Raw genomic sequence first — 26,512 nt, 5'->3', positions numbered from 1 at the left:
AAACGGTGAAGTGGGTTGTATTATTTTGTGTAGTACACTGCTTTCATGCCCTGTTGTGCCCTCCTACTGTGTAACCTAAAGCAGTTAAAGAAAAAAATGTTTTTGACAGCAATATTTTGGGGTGATTTTCTGATGTTAAGTGAGTTGTGTTATTTTTGTGTAAGATACTGCTGCCATGCCCTTTGGTGCGCCCCCCTGCTGTGTATCCTAAAGCTGTTCAAGAAATAAAGTGTTTTTGACAGGAATCGTGTTTTGTGATTCTCTGACGTTAAGTGAGTTGTGTTTTAAATTTTCTGTGTGGGGGACTGCTGGTGTAATGTGTCATAATGCTTTGCCTACTTGTACTTTGAAAGGGAGAAAATAATTTTTAAAAAACTTTATTTTGTGTTGTTCGTGTTTTATTCTTTGTTGTGCAGTTGGTTCCCATCATAGGGAACAATGGGGCTGGCTGGCCAGCCATCTCTGTAGGTGGTGGGGGAATTTGAGGGAGGGTGTCTGTGGTTCAGGTGCTCTTTCACAGGGACCAGCTGGCGCTCAGAAGTGTGCCCACCATTGTGGCACCCCTGGGCTGTGCAGAATTGCCCTGGGAAAGAGAGTTTAGAAGTTCCCAGCATAGGGAACAAAGGGAGAGGGCTGGCCAGCCTGTTCCTGGGGTTATGGGTGTGGGGCTACTGGGGTGGATTTGGGTCTGTGAGGGGCTATTGTGGGGATCTGGGTCTGTGTGTGGCATCTGGGGGGGGAATTGGGTATGTGTGTGGCTGTAGGGGGTGGACTTTGGGGGCTGAGAGCACCTACTTTGGGAGGCCTTGGTGGGGGGTGGGAGGAAAGGTGGGAGAAGGGCCCCTGAGGGTTGGGGGCATTTTGCATGCAAAATGCCACCCCTGGCAAGACAAGCCTCTGTTATTTCCCAGCTGGAAATAATGGAGAAAGGGGGGGGAAGAGCACCTACTTTGGGAGGCCCCCCAAGTGGGAGCAGGCTGAGCCTTGGTGGGGGGTGGGGGAAAGGTGGGAGAAGGGCCCCTGAGGGTTGGAGGCATTTTACATGCAAAATGCCACCCCTGGCAAGACAAGCCTGCCTCTTCATTTTTCCCCATAGGAAATAATGAAGACCAGCAGCAGCAAGCGCAAAATAAGAGATTAGCAGCAGCAAGCGAAAACCTTTCCCTTTTAAGCGAGGATAGGGGGACCTGGTTTGGGGGCCCATAACATGGCCCCCCAAAGTCCAAACTGTCTGAAACTTGGGGGGTTGTTAGAGAGGAGTTAGGGGAAGGTCCCCACCAAGTTTGGCTTGATTAGGTGGGAAAATGCCTCCCCCAGGCTTCAGAGAAGCCTGGGGGAGGCTTTTTCCCATTGAAATGCATTACCAAAACAAGCCGAAATACTGAAATGATTACCGAATCGCGAATACCGAAACGGCTTGCCATTTCGGTATTAGCGATTACCGAAACGGTTTCTTGTTTCAGTAATAACCAAAACAAGAATACTGAAACGGTGTGCCTTTGCACACCCCTACTGTAGTGTTAAAAAAATGACTTTTGCTGGTTAACTATTTCAGAGCAGCTGGAATATAAGAACAACATAAAAGCCCTGCTGGATCAGACCGGTGGTCCATCTAGTCCAGCTTGCTGTTTCACAAAGTGGCCGACTAGTTATTCTGGAGAGTCACAAATGGCATAGGGGACACGGCCTTCCCTTGAGATTGCCCTAGCACGGAGATTCAGAGCTTTGCTGCCTCTAAACGTGCAGGTTTCCCTTTAGACAGCATCGTGAGTAGCCACCGACAGACCTGCGCTCCATGAATCTGTCTGATCTCCCTTTATAGCCATCTATACCTTTCTCTTCTGTCATTTTAGTCCGAAACATACCAAGAGGATATTTATCCCATGACGCCAGGAACAGAACCAGCCCTCAATCCGGATGAATGGCTGAGCGGAACCAACAGGGGTAAAAGTGCCAGAACCGCATCACCCCGTGCAGCCGTTTAGAAATGCCTAACCTGAGCTGAAGAGTGAAGAGTATCCGCTCATTTCAGGAAACTTCAGGATCTGATATAAAAACCGTAATCTTTAAACTTGTCAGAGTTTGGAGTTGTATCCAACCAGCCGCTAGCGGAATGCAGTGGCGGACACAAATTTCTCTGTGTTCCCTTTTCCGTATTTCTCCTTCCCTTTTCCTTTCCCTTCCTGGGAAGATGATGCGTGGAATCACAGAACACACAAGCAGAAGACGGGGGGGGGCAGTTTTGCCCAGTTCCTCATCTCGCTGCAGCCTGTCTGACCCACAAAGTCTTTTCCCAGATATAGCCTGAAACTCCATGCATAACCCGTCTGGGAGAAGGGAATGCAGAGGAAATCCTTATGCATTCTGGTAGAGTTTGATTGGATACACGCCTTCAGATCCGAAGTTCAAACTATGTGGCAGATCCCAAACATTTTCAAATGGGATATTTGGATATTTATTGTTTGAACATTAGCTTCAAAAGGAAATGCTGAACGGTTTCTTCTGTGAATGTTTCACCTTGCGGATTTTTTAAAAAAATGTAACAATATTGAAAATTATGTTCTAGTACACAAAGGGTTTCCATTTAAACCCAAGAATGGGATGAAAAGTGTTTAAAAAATAGGATGAGGAACCAAGCTGGGGCTTGTTAGCTTTTCCAGATAGGTTGGAAGGCTGAAGGAGCTGCAGTACCACCTTCTGGCCAGCTATGTTGGTGGCACTAAAGAGCAGAACAGGGTAAGCTGCTGTGATGTCAGGGAAATTAAGATGACTTGGTCCCACTTGCATGCTCCAGAATCATGGAATGCACTTCTCAGATTGGGCAGTTTGTTCTAGCCCTCCAACAGCTAGTATTTACCCAGCTAGTACAAACAGTACAGACTAGCAAGAACTGGCTCAAATAAGTTTCAGTCCTGGTGCTGAACCCAACAGACTTTTAAAAAGTAACAATCTGAGATAGGAGGAAAAGGCAGAGAGAGTTTCTTGCACCATCTTGGACATCTCTCTCATTTTTCTTTTAAAGATCCCATACTGATGTCTTTAAAGGAAGGCTATAAGAAAACATCCAAAGCCATTTTTAAGGCACCTGTAAGAGAGAAAAAGAGTGTTGTCGTGAATGGGATAGATCTCTTGGAAAACGTACCCCCCCGAACAGAGAATGAGGTAAGGAATTACATAACAGTTGTCTCTAGTTTCAGGGCCTGTTCCAGGATTTGGGGGGGCCCTGGGCAGGGAGCGCTCAGGGTCCCCCATACCCATTGCTGTGCTCGCCATTTTGTCCTCCCACCCATGTGCCCCCACCTGCCTGCATGTCCTTCCTTTGCCACTCACAAGCTCTTCCGCCACCAGCAGTCACAGCTGCTCACACTGCCTGCCTGCCCTTTCTCTGATGATGCTGAGTGGTGGGTGCAAATGGGAGTGCCGTGGCCGCAGCCACCAGGAATACTGATGCGTTGTGCACCACCCACTTGTCCTTCTCCAGCAGCGCTAGGCAGCATATGCAGCTGGGAGCAGAGGTGGCAAAGCACTCACAAGCAGGCAGTGGAAGGGTGTAAGTGTAGGCACCAGAGGAGATGCGTGAGGAGGGAGTCGGCAGCAGTGGGTCCCACCTGAAGCCACGGATCCCGGCAGATGCCAAATCTCTCTGTGCGCTGATGGTGCATTTAGACGTGGTGCATAAAGCATCATGTCTTTTTTAAGCAGAGGCTAGATGGCCATATGACAGCAATGCTGTGAACCTAAGCAGATCATGAGAGGGAGGGCAGGAAGGGTTGCATCAGTGCTTAGTTCTCATGGCCCTTTTTCACACGACCAGAGTAATGCCGATCGCCACTTTGGGGTCAGGAAGCAATTTTCTTCAGGCCAGTCTGGTCAAGGATCCTAGAGGTTTTTTACCATCTTCTGGGCGTGGAGAAAGGGTCGCTGGGAGAGTGTGGGAGGGGAGGTAGTTGTGAATTTCCTGCATTGTGCAGGGGGTTGGACTAGATGACCCTGGAGGGCCCTTCAAACTCGATGATCCTATGATTCTGTTTTCTATTCATAATCACTCTGATTTTTTGAGCAGGCCATTGAGGCTTTGAGAGGACATCTTCATGGACTTTGCAGGGCCAAGAGGACAGTGTCGAAAGCACACCTCTTCCCACGCTTGCCTTTGCAAATGGCACAGTGCCACATTTACCAAAGAGGGGAGAATGGCATGTCTCCATTACTGGTGTCAGATGCCACAGAGATACATATTGTTGTAGCACCAGTGCTCCAAGCTATCCTCATCCTATAAATGACAGGGCAGCCTTGAACTTCTCTCTCTTTCTCCCCCACCTCCAGCTCCTCCGAATGTTCTTCCGACAACAGGATGAGATCCGGCGGCTGAAAGGTGAACTTTCCCAGAAGGATATCAAAATTAGACAGCTGCAACTGGAGCTGAAAAACTTGCGCAATTGCCCGAAGAACAATGAACTCTAAAAGGACTTTTTCTAAACAAACTCTCTGTTTCTACCCAGTCTTTTAATTCTTCTGTCTTGCACTTAACACAAGATATGAGCCAGAGACTGTGCGACGTGCCCTGGGTTCACTGGAAGTCTGTGCTTCTTGCACAGTCTTTAACTAGCACTAAAAGACACTCCCTCTAAGATATAGCTGAGAATGACGGCATGAAACAGTACGAGGCTTCTATTTATATCCCAGAGTTTCTCTTGGAGTAAGTAGAATAATCTTGTTTCTCAGTGCTGAAAGTAAGTCGCGGCATTAACCAAAGGGCACGGCTCTTAATGTAAACGTCACACTTCCTGGGGGTGGGGGAGCAGGTACACACACGTAAGGAAAACAACTGGACTTATTTACTAGTATTCTTTTGTTTCCTATGCAAAACACACTGGGTAGAAAACTGGAATTCAACAAAAGTACAAGGATCAGCAAAGAATTAATTCTCCTGGGGAGAGCCCCCAAAGTCTGCACAGTGCAAGAAGAAAGTCTTTTGCGATGCTGGAGAGGGTGATGGAGGCAGGAGACGACGTAAACTGCCCTGTTTCCTTGGTGCCCTTGCCAACGGGCCACTGGTTGCTCTCACAAACAGGCTGGCCCTGTCTGTGCTGTAGCGAAGCAGCTCCTCTCTGGTCACAAGCATGCAGGAACACCACCGAGCTCCACCAGGAATTTCTCCTTTTGCAGTGGGTGATGCTGGCCCCATGTAGTGCTGGTGTCTCACCATTCACCCTGGCTGTTCAGGTACTATACAAATGGGGTGTTTTTTTCCCCCTAGAGACACTGCAATGTGTCTCTCTTGCACTTACTCCCTTGTAGAAGTTTTACCCACAAACTTAGTATGAGAATCAAGCGGAAACTCTCAAGTCCCATGGGGGGGAATCTGATTGCGTTATATAGCACCTGCTTTGCATGCAGAAAGCCCCAGGTTTAATTACCAGGATCAGTCCCTTAGGGACGAGGGAATGGGGGAAGGCCAAAGACCCTGGAGAGCAGCTGCCAGTCTAGGCTACAGTGATGGACAACAAGGACCAAGGAAGGGTCTGCTTCAGTGTAAACAATAACAACATTCAATTTATGTACTGCCCCTCAGAACACCCACTCAGAGCGGTTTACAAAGTGTGTTGTTGTTATCCTCAGGACAATCACCCTGTGAGGTGAGCGAGGCCAAGAATGCCCCGAGAAGCCATGACCTGCCCAAGGTCACCCAGCCAGTTTGGAAACCAACTAGGTGACCCTGGGTCAGCCACAGCCCCCCCCCCCCCCCCCGCCCGGAGCTCCACCAGCCCCACCCACCTCACAGGGTGATTGTCGTGGGGATAATTATGATCCTCTAAACCCAATTTATATCCATGTTAACCATGGATCATATAAACATATCCATATTAAAGATGTTTCACTCTCTTCATTGAAATCAGTGGGTTTTTTAAATCTGTGCCTAGCTTTGGCTGAATGGTGGGAGCCCATTTTTTAAAGATCAGCCAACAGCCTAAAATGTGAAATGGAGGTGAGCTAAAAACTTTATCCAGCCAAATTTAGCAGGGACGGTACAGGGAAAAGGGAGAAAACGTCTCTCTGTAAATGCCTTCTGCTTCTAGTTCATAGAATCCAACCCACTAACTTTTGGTAAAGCAGCCTCTAAGGTGCACCTCCGCTCGTAACAAATTGAGAATGTACCAGCTGAACAAGCCGTGTCAAATTAACTATATTTTAAGCCCAGTTATGTTCAGCTGGAGAAATAAGGATGCGCTTAACTTGGAGCCAGGGATCATTTCGTAGAAAAAGAGCTGGAGGAACTCATTAGCACATGCCACGCCCCTTTCCATCACCAGAAATGTCACTGGCATAACTGATTTGCATATGCCACACCCCCTGACATCACCTATCCTGGCTGTTTTGGACCCAATCCTGGCCATTCAGGGTCGAAATTGGGCCCAAAATGGCAAAAGGGGCTGAAAATGGCCCAAAAGGGGCCCAAAATGGTCAGGTTCAGGTTGCTGCTGGAGTGATCCACCACCCGTCAGAGGCCCGATCCAGGCCATTTCAGCCCCAATCCAGGACGAAACGGGCCCAAAATAGCCAAGAGTCAGGTGGGCAGGGCCATCTGACATGTGACTTCTTTGGGGAACTGCCGGAACTGCGTTCCTGCGCGTTTCCCCTCGAAATGAGCCCTGCTCGGAGCATTTGTTTGCAACTAAGCCCAACTGACGCCTGTTCCACATAAACGTATGAGATGGTTACATTCATCTGACTGCTGTCCTGTGTTTCCCAATAGATTTAGGATTCCTAGAGCACTTGCAGTTGTCATCTCGAAACATCCCCAAAGGAATTTGATTTTGCCTTTCTTAGGGTAGGGCTTACTGCCAGTGGAGTGCGCTTCACATTTCTCTCCATTGCTGGTCACCAATCTAATGAAGCTTCCACAACGTACTTTTGTCTTCCCTACTATACAGTCCTGTGGAATCCAGGCAATTAAAATTGCCTAGCAGGTACAAGGCCCTGGGTTTACAGAGGGGGATTCCCTATGGAATGCCAAACTTACGGCCCAAGCCTGCTGTAAGACAAAAATTGTTCACATGGAAACATTGCCTGTGTCATTGATCAATGCAACTTCCTCAAAGCTGATCCAAGGACATAGGCCCCAGAAGATTCCTAGTAGATCCATCTCGGGGGATAAGCTCAACAAGCAGGGCGGGTGGCGTGTCCTGAGAAACCACTTGCAAGCAAATACATCTCCGAATGATACAACTCCAGACCCACGCTTGGGCTCAGCAACGGATTACTGCTACAGAGCAGAGCTGTGGATCATGACCAGATACGGCTTGCATCCCATTAGAGAGCCGAGCGGAAGAGACGTGGGATCGAGAAAAGTTGCCCCTGCAGAAAGCTCCCTCTTTGGTCCAGCTAAGCCATCTTGGCACTGTGTCGCCCTCACTTGGCACACCACACTGCTTTCCTTCCAAATTCCACCCGGGTTGCCAGAAGTGCGTATTCTCGGTCCCTCGAGCACCGGCAAGGCCCCAGGCATCTCTTTCCTCCCCCACTCCTGGCAATGTTTACATGGTGTTCTGTGCCTAATGCTAACCTGACCCCCTTCTGCTCCACCCCAGCGCTCTTTCACTCGCTTATTATTTATGCTGCCACACAAATAGTGACAAAATAAAAATTAAAAGATACCAAGCCAGTTGGTGGTGGTGTTTTCTTTTACTTTCTGTGTCGGGTGGGGTGCTCATCCAAAGTAAGGGGAATTGGGACCTTGGGGGTTCAAGCATGGAAGAGAAGTCCAGAAGCCTTGGAGAAAGAGGGGGTGGGTATTTTTTTCTGGGCAGGTTCCTCATCTCTTTTCAAAACGTGTCCTCGGCAAACCGCTAGTACCCAGCAAAACAGCTTTTCACTGCAGCCCTGGGCCGAGCCTTTTATATTTCCCTCTGCTCCCCTGCAACCGCTCCTAAGAGTGGCCTTGAAAACAACTGTGCATCACTGCTGCCAAACTTGCCTTTCTGCATCCAGGTCTCCTTCCCAACGCCTCCAGTCCCGGTCTTTGGTAGTGAGGCTGCCCTGGGACCTGGTGCGCAGATGTATATTGCCCCCGTCTATATCGCTGGCCTTTAGTTATTGTGGCTATACCGTTGAAAAAACGCATACAGTGTTATTTAAAACGTTGCTACGAATAATCAGGAACCAATTCTTATTTTTTTTAAAAACAAGTAAGATTTGAAGGCGAGCACTAGATCGTCACATGGCCCATTTTTTTCCTCCAATAAGCCACAGGGGGGGAAAAATTGTATAAAAGAGATTTATTGAAATTCAATGACAAACAAGACATCAAACGCAAAAGTTTGGCTCCATGAGGAGAGATGGAAGGTTGCATGTTTTTGTTTTCTATATATATACAGATGAGATATTGACTAGGACATAGAAGTTGCTTCTAGTGCCACTTCTGAAGAGGGATATGAAATTAAAACTGTACATACAGCTATGTACTTTGCAGTCAACTTCACTGGCTTCCCAACTACGTAAGAAAATACAACTTTTCGTAATCGCATTCCGTGCTTGAGTGTATGAAAAGAAATCGCCTTGGGCCAGACATGCACCCGTGTCCCCCCTGTATTTAAAGGTTTGTAAAAATCTTCAGAGTATTAGAGAACACAAGTCAAAACGGAGCCTCGTCACTTAAAATATCAAGGAAGTGTTAATATATTTATATATAATATTTTACAGACCAAAATAGAACACACCTTAGTTAAAAGGGTTCAAACATTTCCTTTTTTTATTACAACAGTCAAATTCAGGTCACCAGTTAACTCAGGAAATTCAAAACACTTTTTATAGATATTTATAGATATTTTAATGACTGCCGTTTACAGAAGACTGTTCTGCATACTCTAAATAAGGCAAGGGCACACTCCACTGGGGATGTGGGGTTCGCCTGCCCGCGCCCCACTAAAATGCACGGAAAAACATGGCTCTTGTACCCTCGCCCCATGCAAGATGCTCTTTCCTCACTTTTCTGCACCCCAAAAGATGGGAGGGAGAGTAAAGTCTGGGGGGAACCCACCAGAGATTTGAAAAGTCACCCTCAAACCAAATAAAAATAACAAAGGAAATATATATATATTTGGTCACTATTTACAAACAGTAAAGTAAAAAGTTGCCTACGGGAAGTCACGGGGAAGTTTGTTTTTCTGGAAATGGCAGTCATTCACAAATAGGCAACAAAGAAAACACTTGATATATCAAGATGCTGTTTGCACACCGGCTGCTGTGGCTGGAATGCTTTTGCTGCATCCAGAAGAGAAGGGGGGAAATACTTATAATATGCTCAGAGACTGGCAAAAGCCATCAGTTCTAAGGACCCAAGAGATCTCGCCACCATCTCCGTTCAGACTCCTCTTGCATCACCCTTGGAAATCTTCTTGCTCACCTTTAAAAAACTTTTTTTTCTAAAAAACCCAATATTGTCCAAAAGTGTTCCACTCCAAAAAAAGAAAGAAAATTTACCACTTGCCTTATATTTGCTATTGCAGGAATGGGAAGCAGAAGACAGACACAAAAGGAAGTTCTTCAGAAACAGAAAGGAGGAGTGGCAGGGATTTTTTTTAAATGATATTTTAATTCCCTTGCCCACCCAAATATCATTTCTCTCTCAACCCCACAGCAACATTACACTCTGGGGAGTGGGGGAGAAGTCTGGGGCAGGGGAATATAGGGTAGAAACAGTCAAATCACAATAGGAAATTTTGTTTTTCCAAAATAGGTTATTTCGAGCTTAATCCTCTTCGTCTCCTTCGTCGTCTGCCTCTCGTTTTCTCTTCTCCCCCCTTTCTTCCACTGCAAAAGGAATTACACAGTGGGTTATGGGGCTGCTGTGGTACCTGCCCCCCTCCCCCGATAAAGACACATTGTGGTCAGTGTTCTCGCTAATGTGAGCACGTGAGCAATCGCTCACGGCTTCTGACTCCTCCGCTTACAGCTTCTCAGATGTAGCTCACAGATACTAACCCTCAGGCGGCCCCGCCCTCCCAGTCAGCCAGCATCTGCAGGTGGGCCCTATAGGGATGGAGCAGGGATCGAGCCTCATCCCACTTCTCTCCTCCCTTCCTGGCTGTGGCTGGTTTGGCCCCCAGGGTGATGCCAGAGAGCGCCTCCAGCCACTGCTGGCTCTCTAGCTGGGGAACAGAGCAGAGCTGAGTGATCGGGTCTGGCCTGACCCATGAAGCCTGAAATCACTAGGATCCCCTCAGCCCCAGAGGGCGGAGGAGAGGTGGCATCTCAGCCGCCACCATGGTGAAGGCCCCATTTAACTTGGCCTTGGTGCAGAAGGAGGCTGAAGAAGTAAGCATTGACTCACAAAAGCTCATCTTGAAATAAATGTGCTAGTCTTTAAGGTGCCATTGCATGTCTGCTTTATTTTGCAGCAACAGACTAATACAACTACCCCTTTGTAATCAGCATGGACATATCCATTTTCATACAGAAGTATACTCTGATTTTTGTGGCCCTTTCACCTAATGGCTTTTATTGTTAAATTGTTTTGATTGTAATCAAAACAATTTGATTGTAATTTTTATTTTTAAAGGAGGTGCACTCAAAACTTTAATGAAAGTTGTTGTTTCGGCTCACAAAGTAGATTTTTAGCTCACAACACTGCAAAGCTTAGAGGGAACACTGATTGTGGTGTTGCCAGACCCATGCTGGCCAAGCCACAATAACTAGTTCTGCAATATGGAAAAATTTTGACAAATGCTGTTTGTTGCTCCCTGGAACATGCATGTTGGGAGAATGAAATTCTCCTTTCTACACAGCTGTTGGAGAGCACAGGACACCCCCCCCCCCGCAAGTCCCATGGCAAAGCTAGCAACTATGTGCACGACAGAGCCAAGGCCAGTGTTTATCTTTGCAGTTGGGGGAGCGGGGACCCAGTCCCACAAACCAGACTGTGGCTACGTGACGGCCAAATTCGACAGCCCCGCAATTAGCAACAGAAGGGCCCGCACAAGACTGGTGTTCGTCAAGCATCGGGAGACGCAATGTTAGCCCTCACTGCTTAAAACTCTGAATTAACCAAGCTTCGGTAGGGCAAAGGCTCTGGAAGGGGAGACAGTCCGGCACACCAGAGGCGGCAGCGGACTGTGAGAGAATCCATCCCCTCTGCCAGCTCTATCATTTAAAACTACGCTTCCCAGCAAACATTGCGTCTCCTGACATGTGAAGAACACGTGTCAGAAGTATTGTGTAGAGAGTGCCTTATCAGAGAGCACTTCAAGTGCCAACAAAGAGGGGAGTATTCCTCTTATCTGAGATCTGTCCTTACCAGCTTCCTCCTCCTCCTCTTCATCGTCTACTTCACCATCATTATAACCTTCTTCATCCTCCTGAGGAAGAGAAGACAGAGAGAAAGTGGGAAAGGAATGCTTACTCCTCATCCGGGATTCTGCCAAACAAGCAAAGCTATTAAGAAACTTGATTTTGAAAGAGAAAAACCCACATCAGTGGGTGGGGTGGGGGGAAAAAACCTTTCTACACAGGAGGGTAAAGTTCAAAGTAAAATATGCAAGGCAGTAAGTCACGCCCCCCTTGCGGGGAATTTATGGCTGTTCTACTACCAGAAATTCACATCAATGCCGAACATCAAATTCTTACCTCCTCTTCCCCAGTTACATCCTCCTCCTCTCCTTCCTCCTCTTCCTCCTCCTCATCTTCATCTTCTACTACCTGAGCATCTTCATCGTATTCCTCTTCTACAAAAAACAGGCAATGTCATGAGGTCAGTTGGCTGCCCAGTGCTGGAGTTTCAAGTTTCCCACTGGGCTTCCATACGATTGCAACAGGCCTTTCTTTATTGTCCCTTTGCATTTGGAACTGCAGCCCAGAATGCAGAAATTTCTTGGTGGGAAGCTATCCCCCGGTATGGAAACGGTGTGACGGGACGGCATTCTACCGGCTTCATTTCTGCATTTTAGGCTGCTGTTCCTAACTCACCTACCGACTCATCTGTGAGAGAACTTCAGACTAGACTTTCTCTTCTGTCAATGGCCTCCTTTCTTCTTCAAATTGAGAACATTCATGTCTTGCTCAAGCATCTCTGCCCTTTTGGCATTCTTATGAACTCAAGTCCAGTTGAAGGGCCCAAGACGACTATCGCAGACAGGCAAAGTTGGGTACGTCTTTTTGTTTTTATTTACTCCCCTGCTTTTCTCCCATAAGGCCATTGAAATCAACAGGCTTCAGCATGCCAAACTGCCTCAGAATGGTTGGGTTAGAAAGCCATTCCCAACAGCAGCCAGACAGACACATCTGCAAGCTTTCAAACAGGGCTCAAGAGCACCCCTACATGATCTGTTTGTCCCTCATAATCCAGTACCAAGAGCCAGTTTTGTGCAGTGGTTAGGAGCGGCAGGACTGTAATCTGCAGAGCAGGGTTTGATTCCCCGCTCCTCCCCTTGAAGCCAGCTGGGTGACCTTGGGTCAGTCACAGCTCTCTCAGAGCTCTCTAAGCCCCACTCACCTTACAGGGTGATTGTCATGAGAATAACACACTTTGTAAACCGCTCTGAGTGGGCATTAAGTTGTCCTGAAGGGTGGTATATAAATTGAATGTTATTATTGTTATTACTCAAAGTATGCCCTGACCTGGATAGCCCAGGTGAGCCTGATCTCGTCACATCTGAGAAGCTAAGCAGGATCGGCCTTGAGTTAGTAACTGGATGGGAGACCTCCAATGAAGACCAGGGCTACAAAGGCAGGCAATGGCAAACCACTTTAGTCTCTTGCCATGAAAACCCCAGCAAGGGTCGCCATAGGTCAGCTATGACTTGAGGGCACTCCCCACCACCCAAGTATACTGCCCTCTGCACAGAGGTTCCATTTCACTGTCATGCCTAACAGCTGATGAGAGGCTCATCTTCTAATCTCTGTTAAAAAGCCACCCGTAGAATTCACTACGGCAATCCTATGCTTTAGACCTCTTCGCTGGGCTGGATCCCACATTAAATTTCCACTAAAGCAGGGGGAGAGACACTTTCATCTATTCTCCTTCCCCGGAAACCTCCAACTCTCTCCCTCGTGCTTTTCCAGAGGATGGGAGGGGGGGGGGGTAAGTTACGCTGAGCGAGCGACTGGCCAAAGGCCACCCAGCAAGCTTCCATGGCCAAGCGGGGATTCAACCCAGGGTCTCCCAGACCCTAGTCCCCAATCTCTGACTCCTACGCTTTGTAAGCTGCCATGATATCCCCACTGACAAGCAACACCAACTATTATGGGAGGCAGAATTAAAGTCTAATTCTTAAATATTTGTAAAAATATTTTGTGAAACGGGAATTGATAAGCAGCTGGCATAAGACCCGTAGGCTGCTCTTGGAAGACGGCTCACAGCTCCTTTTCCACCTGGAGGATGGTCTACACTCTGAAAATGGAAATAACAACATAATAATTGATATCTACACCAGCTGGACTGTTAAAAACGATTAAGAATTATTATGGTCGTTGATTGAGTATATTGGAATTGTGTAATATTGGTATTATGTATTAGAACCCTTGTATGTATCCACACTGAGCACTTTGCACTTTAAGTATTTAAAACTTTGATAAGAATCTACAAAATATTTTTACAAATATTTAAGAATTAGACTTTAATTCTGCCTCCCATAATAGTTGGTGTTGCTTGTCAGTGGGCGGAGGTGCCCCGGTTTTGTCAGTGTCATGATATCCCCACTGACAAGGCAAAAACAGGGCTTTTTTTCAGCAGGAACGCGGTGGAACGGAGTTCCGGAACCTCTTGAAAATGGTCACATGGCTGGTGGCCCCGCCCCCTGATCTCCAGACAGAGGGGAGTTTAGATTGCCCTCCATGCCGCTCCAGCAATCTACACTCCCCTCTGCCTGGAGATCAGGGGGCGGGGCCACCAGCCATGTGACCATTTTCTCCAAGGGCAACCCACTGAGTTCCACCACCTCTTTTCCCAGAAAAAAAGCCCTGGGCAAAAGTAACCAATACCATCTTCATCTTCCTCCTCTTCATCGTCGAGGCCTTCCACATAGCCTTCAGCGTCCGAATCCGGGGCCTCTTTGTCATCCCGGTCGTAGCCATCCAGGTACGTGAGCTGAGGCAGGAGTTTGAAGACGTTGTCTCTGTAGTCATTCAAGTTGGTTACCTCACAATTGAAAAGATCTAAACTCTTCAGGTTTTCTAGCTTTTCCTGAAAGACAAAAGGAAAGGGTTGAACTCTGTACCCAGAGGCAAATTTCACCAAACAAATAAGCCCAATATAGGATGCTACTCTGGCTTCCATGCCGCAAGAGAGCCAGTTCAGTGTAGTGGTTAAGAGTGGCAGGACTCTAATCTGGAGAACTGGGTTTGATTCCCCGCTCCTCCGCTTGAAGGCAGCTGGGTGACCCTGGGTTAGTCACAGCGCTCTCAGAGCTCTTGCAGCCCCAACCACCTCATAGGGTGGTGGTTGTGAGGATAATAATAACACACTTTGAGTTTGAGTGTGGCATTAAGTTGTCCTGAAACGCGGTACTTAAGTCAAATGTTATTATTATTAAGATTCCCAGGGGACTTAAGCCAATGTAGCATTCCAGCTGAGAACCATGGATGTTTGGAGATTTTGCACAACTGTCAGCTTCAAAGCATACAAAATCTCAAGCGCCCATCGGAAAGAATGGCTGCACCGAGAATCCTCTCATTCCATCCTTCAGCTGTCCGCCAGAGGGAGCTGTGGCCAGCCAGCTGCTTTATCCAGAACAAGACACCCTCGGTTACACAATCACAGCAAGGCGAGAGAGAGAGAAAAGGAGAGGGGAAATCCACTGTGGCTTGAGCTTTTAAGAAAGTATTCCCAGCCTCCAATATTCAGGGATGAAAGCATTTACAGTGGCTGAGAGGTGTGAGCAGAGCTCAGGTCTGACAAAATTGTGTTCATTTAAGAATTGCAGACTGCTGTCTCTTTATTGCAGTTGCTTAAAAACTTGACTGGATGTTTTACATGTATTAATATATTTTGTTTTATGCCAGCAAAACGAACGTAATTGCTGGCAAAGCTGGGGGTTTACGATTACAAATTTCTCGGGGTAGGGGCAGAAAACAGCATTTCTATTGCACCTTCCATGGCCTTCCTCAGCCAGAGGTAAAAGGTAAAGGTAGTCCCCTGTGCAAGCGCTGAGTCATTACTGACCCATGGGGGGGACGTCGCATTGTGATGTTTTGTTATGCGGTGGTTTGCCATTGCCTTCCCCAGTCATCTACACTTTAGCCCCAGGAAACTGGGTACTCATTTTACCAACCTCGGAAGGATGGAAGGCTGAGTCAACCTCAAGCCAGCTACCTGAACCCAGCTTCCGCCAGGATCGAACTCAGGTCGTGAGCAGAGCTTGGGCTGCAGTACTGCAGCTTACCACTCTGCGCCACGGGGCTCGTTTCCTCAATCAGAAAGCAAGAAAAATGGGCAGTCGTAAGTCAACTGTGAACCCATTGGCCTGAGGGCAAAGAAAGAATGAGAGTTATGGTTGTTGGGGGTTTTCCGGGCTGTCTTGCCGTGGTCTTGGCATTGTAGTTCCTGACGTTTCGCCAGCAGCTGTGGCTGGCATCTTCAGAGGTGTAGCACCAAAAGACAGAGATCTCTCAGTGTCGACACTGATAGATCTCTGTCTTTTGGTGCTACACCTCTGAAGATGCCAGCCACAGCTGCTGGCGAAACGTCAGGAACTACAATGCCAAGACCACGGCAAGACAGCCCGGAAAACCCCCAACAACCATCGTTCTCCGGCCGTGAAAGCCTTCGACAATACAAAGAATGAGAGTAATTGCGGAGGGGCATATGGGGGGACCCTAAATAGTGGGACTAGACAACAAAGACATTCCCCCCCCCAATAGCACAACACCACAGGAAGGAAGTTGAGGAGGGACCCAAAAGGCAAGAAGGGTCACTGCAAGCCTCAAAAAGTTACAGGCAACACAATCTCCCGCCCCAAAACCACAGGAGCCCAAATGTTCATCTTCTTGAGCTGTTGGCTTACTTTGCACACACTTACCAGAGGTTCTATTGTACTGAGATCCTTGATTTTGTTGCCACTGAGATTTAGATGTGTGAGGTTTGGACATTTCTCCGCCAATACTTCCAGCCCTCCCGAGATTCTGTTGTCACTTAACTCGAGCTGAGAGGGAGAAAGTTGAGCCCCAAAACTGGGTTTTAATTATTTTGTCACAAGGAAGCCTGAATATTTGGCACAACGTCCTTTTAAACAGAGCATCTGCCTACCTTCTTAAGTTTGTTTAACTTTGGTAAGTTTGCCACCGAGGCGAGTCCTACGTTGATTGTACTTAAGAATTCCAGCTCTTCAAACTCATCTGTGAGACCTTCGATTTTGCCTTCATTTGACCTACAGTTGTCAAGCACAAGTTCTTTAACCTGGAGATAAAAATTAAACACACACAAAGGTTAGGTGTCAAATAACCCTCAGTAGCAATCACAGAACAATTAACAATATTCAGGTTTTTTCTGTACTTGCAAACTGCAGGAGCTGGTTCTAGAACTTCTAGGTCTTGATTTAGCCCTAAAAGTAAATACAAAAACCCTCGATTTTCAACCCCTGGCTTAAACCATGAATTGGGCAATCTGTGGCCAATTGCTCTTTCTCTCAGCCTAATCGAGCTGTTGTGAGGACAGTGTCTTATTAGTGTTGAGCTCCTTGGCTATTCTCACTCTGCCATCAAAGGCTGTGACCCCAAGCAAGTTTCTCTAAAGCAAGCCCTAATGGAACTTGCTTTCAAGTCAGCCTACTTAGGATCAAGATAAAAAACCCAGCTCTGTCGCCTGTCCAGTTTTTTCAGAGGGAAATGAGAGCGCATCTAGACATTTGATGCTGAAATGAGCGGGAACGTACACGTCTGGTCTCTTCTCCTTGATCAACGCAGTCGGTTCCTTAAGCCTGTCCTTGGAGGATTCGTTTGGTGCTAGTTGCACTGAGGGAGGCTAAAACAGTGGCCTGTGTGACTCCGGCGCAGCGCCCAAGTTGACGGGATTCAAGGATGACCCTCGCCTTGCTTGGCAACAGTTCATACTTGCTGCCCGCCTCTCTTGAAAGGGCGAACTACCAGGCCTTGTAAGGGCTGCTGCGTCCTGGCACCACCTACCTGTCATACTACTCTTTCACCCAACCAAAAACTACTTTCTAAACTGGTTCCGCTAGATCTTCATTACAACCTGCCCTGAACTCCATCCAGGAAGTTTGCTTTTGCCGGGGCCAGGAGGGTCCCACCTTTCCTTCAGCCTTTTGAGAAACGTCAACCAAGGAATGCACTGGAGACGAACAGCTCTGCGCACGCACACACACCATGCCACTCCCACATGGCTTCACCATCTGAATCTACCCTTTGTTCCTGCCTGTCTGAGCCCAGCCTGGCAGTGACCTTTTAGCGGGTGCCCTACTGCTGCTCGTGTCCCGTTTTTGACCTCTCAAAATAACCCGATTATTGCATGACTCCGCACCCCTCCCCAGTTCCATGCATGCACAGGGGGTCAACCTACAAGGATCTCTCCCCACCATGCCATCTCCTCCAGGTCAAAAAAAAATGCTGCAGGGCATTTTTGACTGGGGGAGGCTGATACTCAAGGAGACCCCTTTGGCCCTTATCCGTATACCCTCCTCACAGCCAGTTTCAAGTAGATTGAGAAATCACACGTCTGACAGCTCGGCTGTGCTGGTACTTCTCAAAGAGGAAAAACAAAAAGCAAGAGGCTGGGTTATTGTTACGCAACTGAAAAGAGGAATTGCAGCCGTCCTACGGCATGGGTCTCATTTTTCAATAAAACTGTAAGGATGCCAGTGTGACACAGCACTCTGAAACAGGACCTGGGAAGATCGGGGACAAATCTCTGTGCCGCTGAAAGGTTGCCGGGTCACCTCGGACAAGTGGCGCTCCGTCAGCCTAACCCTCCTCATAGGGTTGTGAAGATAAAGAGGGGGAGAACTATCACATCAGGTTGGAAGAGGGATAGCAATGCACTAGGCAAGCATGGAAATGTCTGAACATGATGCAGACACAGCCTGAAGCGAAGATGCTCACGGAGCTTGAACGGCTACCTTCCCAGTTGTGTGTGGGCTTTTTGTTTCCTAAAGGTTTGCTAAAGCCGATCTGAGCGATTTCTTGGAGACATATGAAAACAGCTCTCCTTGGGCTGGGCTCTGGGTCAATGAAACCATTTCTGAGATGGGAGCAGCACTCCAAAGAACAGCACTTGGAAAGCTGGCACTACACACCCCGGTATGTTGAGCTATGGCTGTGGTTATTCAGCGGGGTGCAGATATGCACTCCGCACATTCTCAGATGCACTCTCTCTGAGCTGTGGGCTAAGCAAGTAACAAAACTGCTTTCACTCTATGTTTGGTTTCCTGTCTTCTATGTGGCTCAAAGCACATTAATCAGCCTTAGCTAACCCTTGACAATGGCACTTTATTAAACGCCCCTTTGGGGCACTCCCTACTTATGTGATATCCCTGCGGGATGGGGAGGGGGGAGATGATCGTCACCATCTTGGTGCAATGCTCTACACCGGCATCACAGCATTGAGTGGTTTTAGCGAATCTGCACCAGCACTCAAAACCACTGAAGTCCTCTGCTGATAGGAATCACAGAAGGAATCACAGAAGGCTACACTTGTTGGCTGCCCTGACCTGGATAGCCCAGGGAAGCCTGATCTTCTCGGATCTTGGAAGCTAACCAGGGTCAGCCTTGGATGGAAGACCTCCAATGAAGACCAGGATTGTACAGGCAGGAAATGACAAACCACCTCTGTTAGTCTCTTGCCACGAAAACCCCACCAGGGGTCACCGTAAGTCAGTTATGACTCAACAGCACTTTCCACCACCGTCAGAGCTGCTGGTTTCTCCTGTGCAACTCCCATGCATTTTAAGGGATCCATGGTGGGAAATTCCATAGCACAGGAGCTGGCAAACTGCACAGTGTCAAGGAATTGCGTGTTGGTAGGAAGAGGCCAACAACTCCCCTCCAGCATTACCAACCACAGGGCCTGGGAAAGATTACCAGATTACGATCAGCCCAAGGAACCAATCTTTCCCTAACCTACCACCAAGAGCTTTAAATAGGTTAAGGAAATGCAGTATGCTGAATAAGGTCTTTAAGAAACGTAGCCAGACTCTCGGTTGTTTCATGTCAGGCAGAAAGGCATGGTGGGCATTGTTTTTGTAACCACCAACACAGGAGCAAAACAGTCCATCGGCAGCTCCCTTTCCCCACCTGGATCGAGGGGGGAGGGGAGGTCTCCAGTGTGAGACTGAATGGGAGACCTTTTTGATGGGTTGTGCCCGAAGATTTCACCAAGACACAATCCCTCATTAAGGCTGCATAAATCATACTAAAGACTACGTTTTACTCCAGCTGCGTTCAAAGTTAGCAGTTAACCCCTTTTGGGGAGGGGGCACAAGGATTCCACACTTTGCCGTTGCAGCTAAAAAGCCCCCCCCCCCATTTTCTGTTTGCCAAGCACAAACAAACTAGAAGTCACCTCTTGTGGGCAGGCTCTGCTTACCAGGCGAAAAGTGTAGAATTCACATCAATGTGTTTTTTTTTAAGCCTGCAGCAGAGAACCCTCCACCAGGCAGGAATGTGATTCTCCCTCTGGAGTACCGAAGGAACCCCTCCCTCCCTCCCATCAGCAGAGCCTTTAGGGGCCAGATGGCTGAACGACTGCATTCAGCAAAGCCAGCGACTCCTTGCTGTCTCAGCAAAAGGAAGGTTATTGGAGAGAAAACTGAACAACAATAGCACGTTGGCAAGAAATTGAATTCCCTGCTAAAAGGTACAGAAGCACAGGGCAAATTTCTAGCCATCGGCCACTAGCCTGCCTGACCAGCGTGAGCAGCAAATGGCAATATACCGCACACACACCCCTTTGCCCTCCAATTGACGATATGAAAGCCGGGCTGGGGATGGAAGAACCCCGGCATAAATCTGAAGGGGCTCAGAGGTCAGTTTCTGGAAATGAAAACGGTGAAGGAGGCAGGAGGTCTGCAAGGAAAGGCAGCAGCTGGACTCTTCACGCTTGTATCAGGTCTGCCTTCACAGCGCCTGCCAATCACAGTGTGGATGCTGAGTCCCAGGTAGCTCAGGCAGTGAAGCTCCTGGCTTAAGCCCCAGAGTCCTTGACACACAGGACCTTTGGTGGCATGCAGGCACTGAAAGAACCTCGGCCCCTTTGCCTGGACACCGATTCTCCCAAACATGGTAAGCTCCTGCCAAGCATGGTGCTGCATTGCTTACAAGAGCAAAAAGCTTCCAAGCACATCCCTTCCATCAGTTCAGCATCTTCCCCAATGAGAAGTCCAGCATTCTGGCTAACAGCTGAATTCAGACATCTCAGAGCTACTCCGCTCTAGTGGTGGAAGAGAACCACAGAGGAATGGCCAAAGAGGAGCTCTAGGTAGGATCCATTCATCCAAGAAGAGAAGTGACCTCCCCTCACCAGCAACAGAACTCTTCAAAAGCAGGGTTCGTGCTTTTCTGAAGTCGCCTGTTTACAAATACTCCCTACAAGGGTCAGAGATGTCTGGCTGGGACGCTACGGATCAGTGGGCTGTACATGAATGCTGCTGAACCAGCCCCATTTGTCTAGAAAGCATTTCCGCAGGAAGCTGTTGGACAGGGAGACAACTCTGCTCACCTTTTATGCAACTTGTGTTAATGATAACCTCCAAAGCAGACATGACCTTCATCTCCTTTCAACATCTCTAAAGATGTATTATCTTTCTTCTCTGCTAAGATGCTGTAAGGATCACACTGCCCCCTTTGGGCCACCTGAGGAAGTGAGCTCTGTCTCATGAATGAATGGGTTAAATGCTGATAGTCTTCAGGGTTCCAGGGGGGAGCAGAACAAATCAGTAGCCCAATGGTTCCTTAGGCTAACCACATTTATGCACCTGGACTCTCATTTTATTTTGCTATAGCAGACTAACGTGGTTTTCCCTCTGGAATCCCCTTGAGCATGTATTCCGTTACAATCCAATAAGACCACAGTCTTAAGCAGAACGGAGGGTTGCTTCTGTGTTAGGTCTTATTCAGAAATGTTCTAAAGTGAAAGCAAACAGACTGCCCGTGGGCAAGAGCCAACACTGAAAAATAGAGAGTGTCTTTGCTGGAGGCCCTCCATACTTCCTCCATCCCAAGGGTAAGTGAAGCCGGCACATGTATACCTCTCGAATGCTTGCTTCACTGACTTGTCATCCAGAGGCATGGCTTAACTGGACTTACGCAGACACGCTGCTCTGAGGCCAGGTCTTGAGAGAAGACTTTCCAAAGAACCACCACTGCCTTTCCGTTTATTCTCACAGCACTGCAGTGAGGAAAATTATCTGCCCCATGTCTGACCTAGAATTTGAATTCAAGTCATGCGGATCCGATTTCTTTTTGCGTACTGGTCTCCGATTTCACAAACAGGTCTGCTTAAGGCCACTACACTGAAACGCTGGGAGAAGAAAGGAAAGAAGGAAAGAAAGACATGGAAAGAAGGAAAGAGAAAGGAAGAGAAAGAAAGGAAGGAAAGATATGGAAAGAGAAAGGGAGGGAGGAAAAGAAAGATCACTTCTAGTGACTTAACAGGGCCAACAGGCCATGAGCCACCTACGTAGGAATTACACAAATAAGGGAGAAGAGAACCTACCTGATGGTCAATGAAAATGGACCCTCCGTGCCCTTGCTGTAGCTAAGACTTTTATTACAATATTGAAGAGACAAATGCCCACCTCTCATAATTCAATGGATGGAGGATTTGACAACTTTATCTCTACTCGAAAGTATGGAATACAGTGTGGATGGACTTATTTTTTGATATTGGAAACCTTTTATGGATGCTTGCTTATGTGTAGATTTTCACTATTGTTGTCATATGTTTTATTTCTATTGTGTCTGAGACTTATTTTTTTCCCCAAATAAAATAATTTGTTAAAATTAATATAATTAAAAACCAATCATGGTAGAATTTATGCCAGGCTCTTAATTACCAAGGCACAGCAGGTAACTTTCAAGTCTATCAATGCCACAGCCTGAAGGCCCAGGAGGAAACACCCTTGAATGAAGCAAAGATCTGGGTCTCATCAGCCAGAGAAGAGATGCCCCCCCCCCCGGAAACTATGCAAGCCTCCTCCGATCTCATTATGAAAGAAAGGTGGGGTGTGTTAAGATATCTTTAACTTTACATGTTTTACCATCTGGTACCAAGAAGGCAACACTACCCCACGCTCTTGAGGATCAGCCCATTTGGGGCACAGATCATCTTGGCTGACCTTGGTAGCCAGCCAAGAACCTGCAGTTGCTGCAACACTATACCAACATGGCGGCAGGTCTGTGTGTGCGCGTGCGTCTTGTCTCTGATGTGGCACTGAGCTTCAGGGACACACCAAGCCCCTCTCATGGTCAAGGATGGTCCTTAATTCCAGACTCAGGAGGTCAGCTAAGAATTATCCTTGTGGCCCCTACAGTGTTTACTATTTGGTAGGTATGATCCCACTCACCTCCAGTCCTTCTCTACAGCTCTAAGCTGGGGGGGGGGCAGGGGTTCATCACCCCACAAAGTGAATTAGTGATTCTTTGGCTCTGAAACAAACAGCGTAGTGACGGAGTTCAGAGTCTCAGGTACCCACACCAGGTCCAAAATGCACTCGTACTACTATGGAACGAATGCAATGCAAGCCTACAGGAGGACCTATTTTAAAAGGCTGAACACAACCAACTTTGTTACTGTGTATCAAGCCCTTCTACACATTGGGAAAAAAACTCCTGTTGAGAGAAGCCTATGGAATTCTAATGCAAATCTACCGGCAGAAGAGGGGGGGGGGGTCGTCTGCTAAATGAAATATTTAGGCTGCACCCAACAACACACAGAATTCAAGTTCACTAGGATGCTGGGTGTTAATACCAAAGACATCCTGCGCCATTCTAAATTATAAAGACTGCCAGCTTGACTTGTCCCATTCATTTCAGCAAGGTCTCCACCAGAGAACTTCCTGGAGAGCAAGCCCCCCCCCCCCAATCTCTGCTCTTTTCCCAACAAGAACGATTTCTGTTCTACTTCCCTGCCTTCCCAGGAAAATATATCAGAGCAACACAAAGTGGACCATTCCAAGCATCAATGAAATGGATGTTTTGTGCTGGTCACCTTTGCAACCTTTTGATGGAAAAGCGGTGCCTGTAAAGAGAGTATATACCTTTGCAACCTTACTGAAGCAGTTGCTAAATTTCTTGTGGAAGTTCTTAAACTTATTTTAATTAGTAGCCTGAATGGATTTGTATAGTCGAAAGTTTTTACATGTTATGGATCGGATACCTTATCAATATTGTGATGGTTGTAATGCCAATAAAGGTATATCATGAAAAAAATAAACCTTTGCAACCTTTCAGTGGGAAAGCTGTGACTATATATTTACAGAGACTATATATTTAAAGACCAGCCTCAGAAAGAACAACGAAATGGACAACTCCAAGCATCAATGAAATGGATGTTTTGTGCTGGTCACCTTTGCAACCTTTTGATGGAAAAGCGGTGCCTCTGAAGAGAGTATATACCTTTGCAACCTTACTGAAGCAGTTGCTAAATTTCTTGTGGAAGTTCTTAAACTTATTTTAATTAGTAGCCTGAATGGATTTGTACAGTTGAAAGTTTTTACATGTTATGGATCGGATACCTTATCAATATTGTGACTGTTGTTATGCCAATAAAGGTATATGATGAAAAAAACACCAACTTCACAACCTTTCAATGGGAAAGCTGTGACTATACATTTACAGAGACTATATTTTTAAATCAAAAAGAGTCCAGTAGCACCTTTAAGACTAACCAATTTTATTGCAGCATAAGCTTTCAAGAATCAAGTTCTCATCTGACGAAGAGAACTTGATTCTCGAAAGCTTATGCTGCAATAAAATTGGTTAGTCTTAAAGGTGCTACTGGACTCTTTTTGATTTTGCTACTAGACTAACACGGCTAACTCCTCTGGATATATATTTAAAGACCAGCCTCAGAAAGAACAACAAAATGGACAACTCCAAACGTCAATGAAATGGATCTGTTTTGTGCTGGACACCTATGCAACCTTTGGATGGGGAAGCTGTGCGTCTACAGAGAGTATACATCTTTGCAGCCTCTCCTTGGGAAAGCTGGGCCTCTGAAGAGTATATATTTAAAGGCCAGCCTCAGAAAGCAGCTTGGGAGCAGCTGCCCCCCCCCTCCGGCTTCCAAATCCCCTGCTTCCCGCCCCCCCCCCCGAGGGCCAGCCTGGCGTTCATTTTGCTGGGCGCCCTCCCCCGAGGGCAATTAGCGCCACCATCTTCCGCGCCCCCTGCCACGAGGGAACGCTCCGAACCCAACAAGTCCCAGCATAACACGAAGCCATCTTGAGACAAACACGTCCCCCCGCCCGCCTTCGCGGGAGAGCGCCACGGCGGCCGGCCCAGGGAAGCCGAGGCCGCCCGGGCCCCTGGAGCCTCCGGCGACAGCGCGGGCGCGAAGCCCCCTCCTCCCGCGGCGCAACCCCGACGGGGCCGCGCGTCGCGTCCCCCCTCAGGGCAGCTCGAGCAAAGCCGGGCCCGCCGAGCGCGGGACACGGGGCTCGCCGTCCTCGCCCGCCTCCCGGGCGTCGCTCCCGCCCAGGCCAGGGACAAAATGGCAGCTCCGGCAAGCGGGTGGGGACCCCCGCCGGCTCCCCGGGCGCCTCAGCGGCCGTGCTAGGGAGCGGGGGGGGGCGGCGCAGGAGGCTCGCGGCCCCTCCCTCAGGGAAGGGAAGCGCCCTCTGCCCGCCAAGCTCCTGGGCGCGAACCGGGCGCCGGCCCGGCGCGGCCCCCCGCGCAAACGTCGCCCCCCGCGCGCGAAAGCGGCGCCCCGGGGCTGCCCCCGCCCCGCCTCGGCTTCCCTTCCCTACCCAGCCTTTCCTCGCCGCTGCAAGTCGGCAGGGGAAGATGGCGCCGCGTCCCTGCTCCGCCGCCAGCGCGCGGCGCTGCCCCCGTCGGGAGAGGCGGCCAGGAGGGAGCTCAGGGGCGGCGGCAGCGCCAGGCGAAGGGAAGGCGAGGCCAGCGCCTCCGGCAGAAGGGAGCCCGCCTGCCCGGCCGCACCGGGGAGGGGGCGGCTAAGGCGCGTCCTCTCGTCGGCGGGGCGGGGGGGGGCTTGCCGAAGGAAGGCGCTTGCCGAAGGGAGCCCCCCCCCCCATCGCTGCGCGGGCTTTAAAGCCTTACATAACAGCCCGCTCTTGCAAACGGGGTGGGGTTGGGGGTCAGGCCGCTTCCCGGCAGAGGGGAGCTGCGGCACTCCAGTTCCGGAGCCATCACCTTTCCGCTCCGACTCTCCACCCCCCTCCCGGCCTAGCGGGGAGCCGGCGGGATACAGCGCCTCGAGCCGGGTGCCCCCAACTCGGCCCGGCGCGCGAGGGTTAGCTTCAGGGTAGGGGGGGGGGGGAGAGAAGGGAGGACCGAGCCCTCGAAGGAAACCAGGCGGAGGTCGGTTTGCCCGGGGAACTGCGAGGTGCCCTCCCGGGACAAAGTTTTGGATTCGTTGGGGAGCCCGCGGAGCAAGAGCCCAGCAGCCAGCCGGCCCCGTCGGGGGAGAGGGGGGTGCGCCCTTTCCCCACTTTCCCTCCCCTGAGCGGGCGGTGGATGCAGCTGCAGGGAAAGGGGGGGGGGGTCGGCCAGCAGATTTGCATCCGCTCCAGCTTTTGAAGGCTTCGGAGCTCGAAGGCAAACTCTCCCCCGCCCCCCCCCCGCGCGAAAAACAACAACTCCGCTTCAGCCTGGCAGCATCTGGGGAGGGGAGAGGCGAGCAGGGGGAGGGCGGGAGAGAAAGGGCGCGTTCATGAGGAGCACTCCAAAGTTGCAAATATGGAGTCCGCAGTCACCCTCGCCCGAGCCACCGCCAAGCAGCCGCGGGAGCCGCCGATCGCTCGCCCGCCCCGGAGCGGCAAACTCTGCGCCGAACGCCGCCTCGACGGGCCCTGCTTCTGAGGGGCTCGCCCGGCGCCCTTCCCCGGGCGTTCTTTTTTGCCGCCACCGGGCCGGGCAACCAAACAAGCGGGCTTGCCCCTAGAAACGGAGGGGGGCATCTCTCGCTCTCTTCGCCCCGGCGGGGAGGGGGGGGCGGTTAGACGGGAAGGCGTGCACCTGCGGGCAACCCCCCCCCCTCCATGTGGATGCGCGCACAGCCACGCGCAGCGTGGGCACCTCAAGGGCAGCGGCGGCACCCGCGACGGCAGCTGGCACGGACGGCGCTCTCCGCGGCCACTGGCTCCTCTTGCCGCGGGCCCCTAACGAGCCCCCCTCTCCAAAGCGCCCTCCCCTCCTCCATCCCTCTCGTACCCCCCCCCCGCCCCCCATCTTGCACTGGCTTACGTCGGAGGGCGTCCTATTCCGCAGCTCTAAGTGGATCCTTTTCTTCATGTCCATGTCCCTGATTCCGCAGGAGGCTGGCCCCGTCTCCCGGAGCGGCGCTGGGCTCCCTCTTTTGTATTGACACCGACGGAGCAAGCCAAAGCGCCCC

The 26,512-nt window shown here is 49.4% G+C and overlaps 2 protein-coding genes across 2 annotated transcripts in view; one reads left to right on the top strand and one right to left on the bottom strand.

Moving 5' to 3' along the window:
- CORO2B (coronin 2B) overlaps positions 1-5,733 on the top strand; it is an 85,522-nt gene extending 79,789 nt beyond the window's left edge. The window contains exons 10-12 of the mRNA XM_055002880.1: positions 1,854-1,944; positions 3,023-3,162; positions 4,324-5,733. Of these exons, the coding sequence (XP_054858855.1) occupies positions 1,854-1,944; positions 3,023-3,162; positions 4,324-4,461 (369 nt within the window). The 3' untranslated portion in view covers positions 4,462-5,733. The remainder of the gene's footprint in view (positions 1-1,853; positions 1,945-3,022; positions 3,163-4,323) is intronic.
- A 2,528-nt stretch (positions 5,734-8,261) lies between these two features.
- Positions 8,262-26,512, bottom strand: ANP32A (acidic nuclear phosphoprotein 32 family member A). The gene is made up of 7 exons (XM_055002231.1): positions 26,365-26,512; positions 16,238-16,387; positions 16,011-16,133; positions 13,975-14,176; positions 11,623-11,720; positions 11,294-11,354; positions 8,262-9,810 (listed from the first exon to the last, which is right to left on the bottom strand). Exons 1-7 carry the CDS (start codon positions 26,416-26,418, stop codon positions 9,749-9,751), a joined length of 750 nt encoding a protein of 249 aa, XP_054858206.1. The 5' UTR covers positions 26,419-26,512; the 3' UTR covers positions 8,262-9,748.

This window comes from Eublepharis macularius, chromosome 18 (assembly GCF_028583425.1).
Source record: "Eublepharis macularius isolate TG4126 chromosome 18, MPM_Emac_v1.0, whole genome shotgun sequence".
In the NCBI taxonomy this organism is placed as follows: domain Eukaryota; kingdom Metazoa; phylum Chordata; class Lepidosauria; order Squamata; family Eublepharidae; genus Eublepharis; species Eublepharis macularius.
Note: the sequence above shows the minus strand (reverse complement) of the source record. Positions and strands in the feature narration are given on the sequence as shown.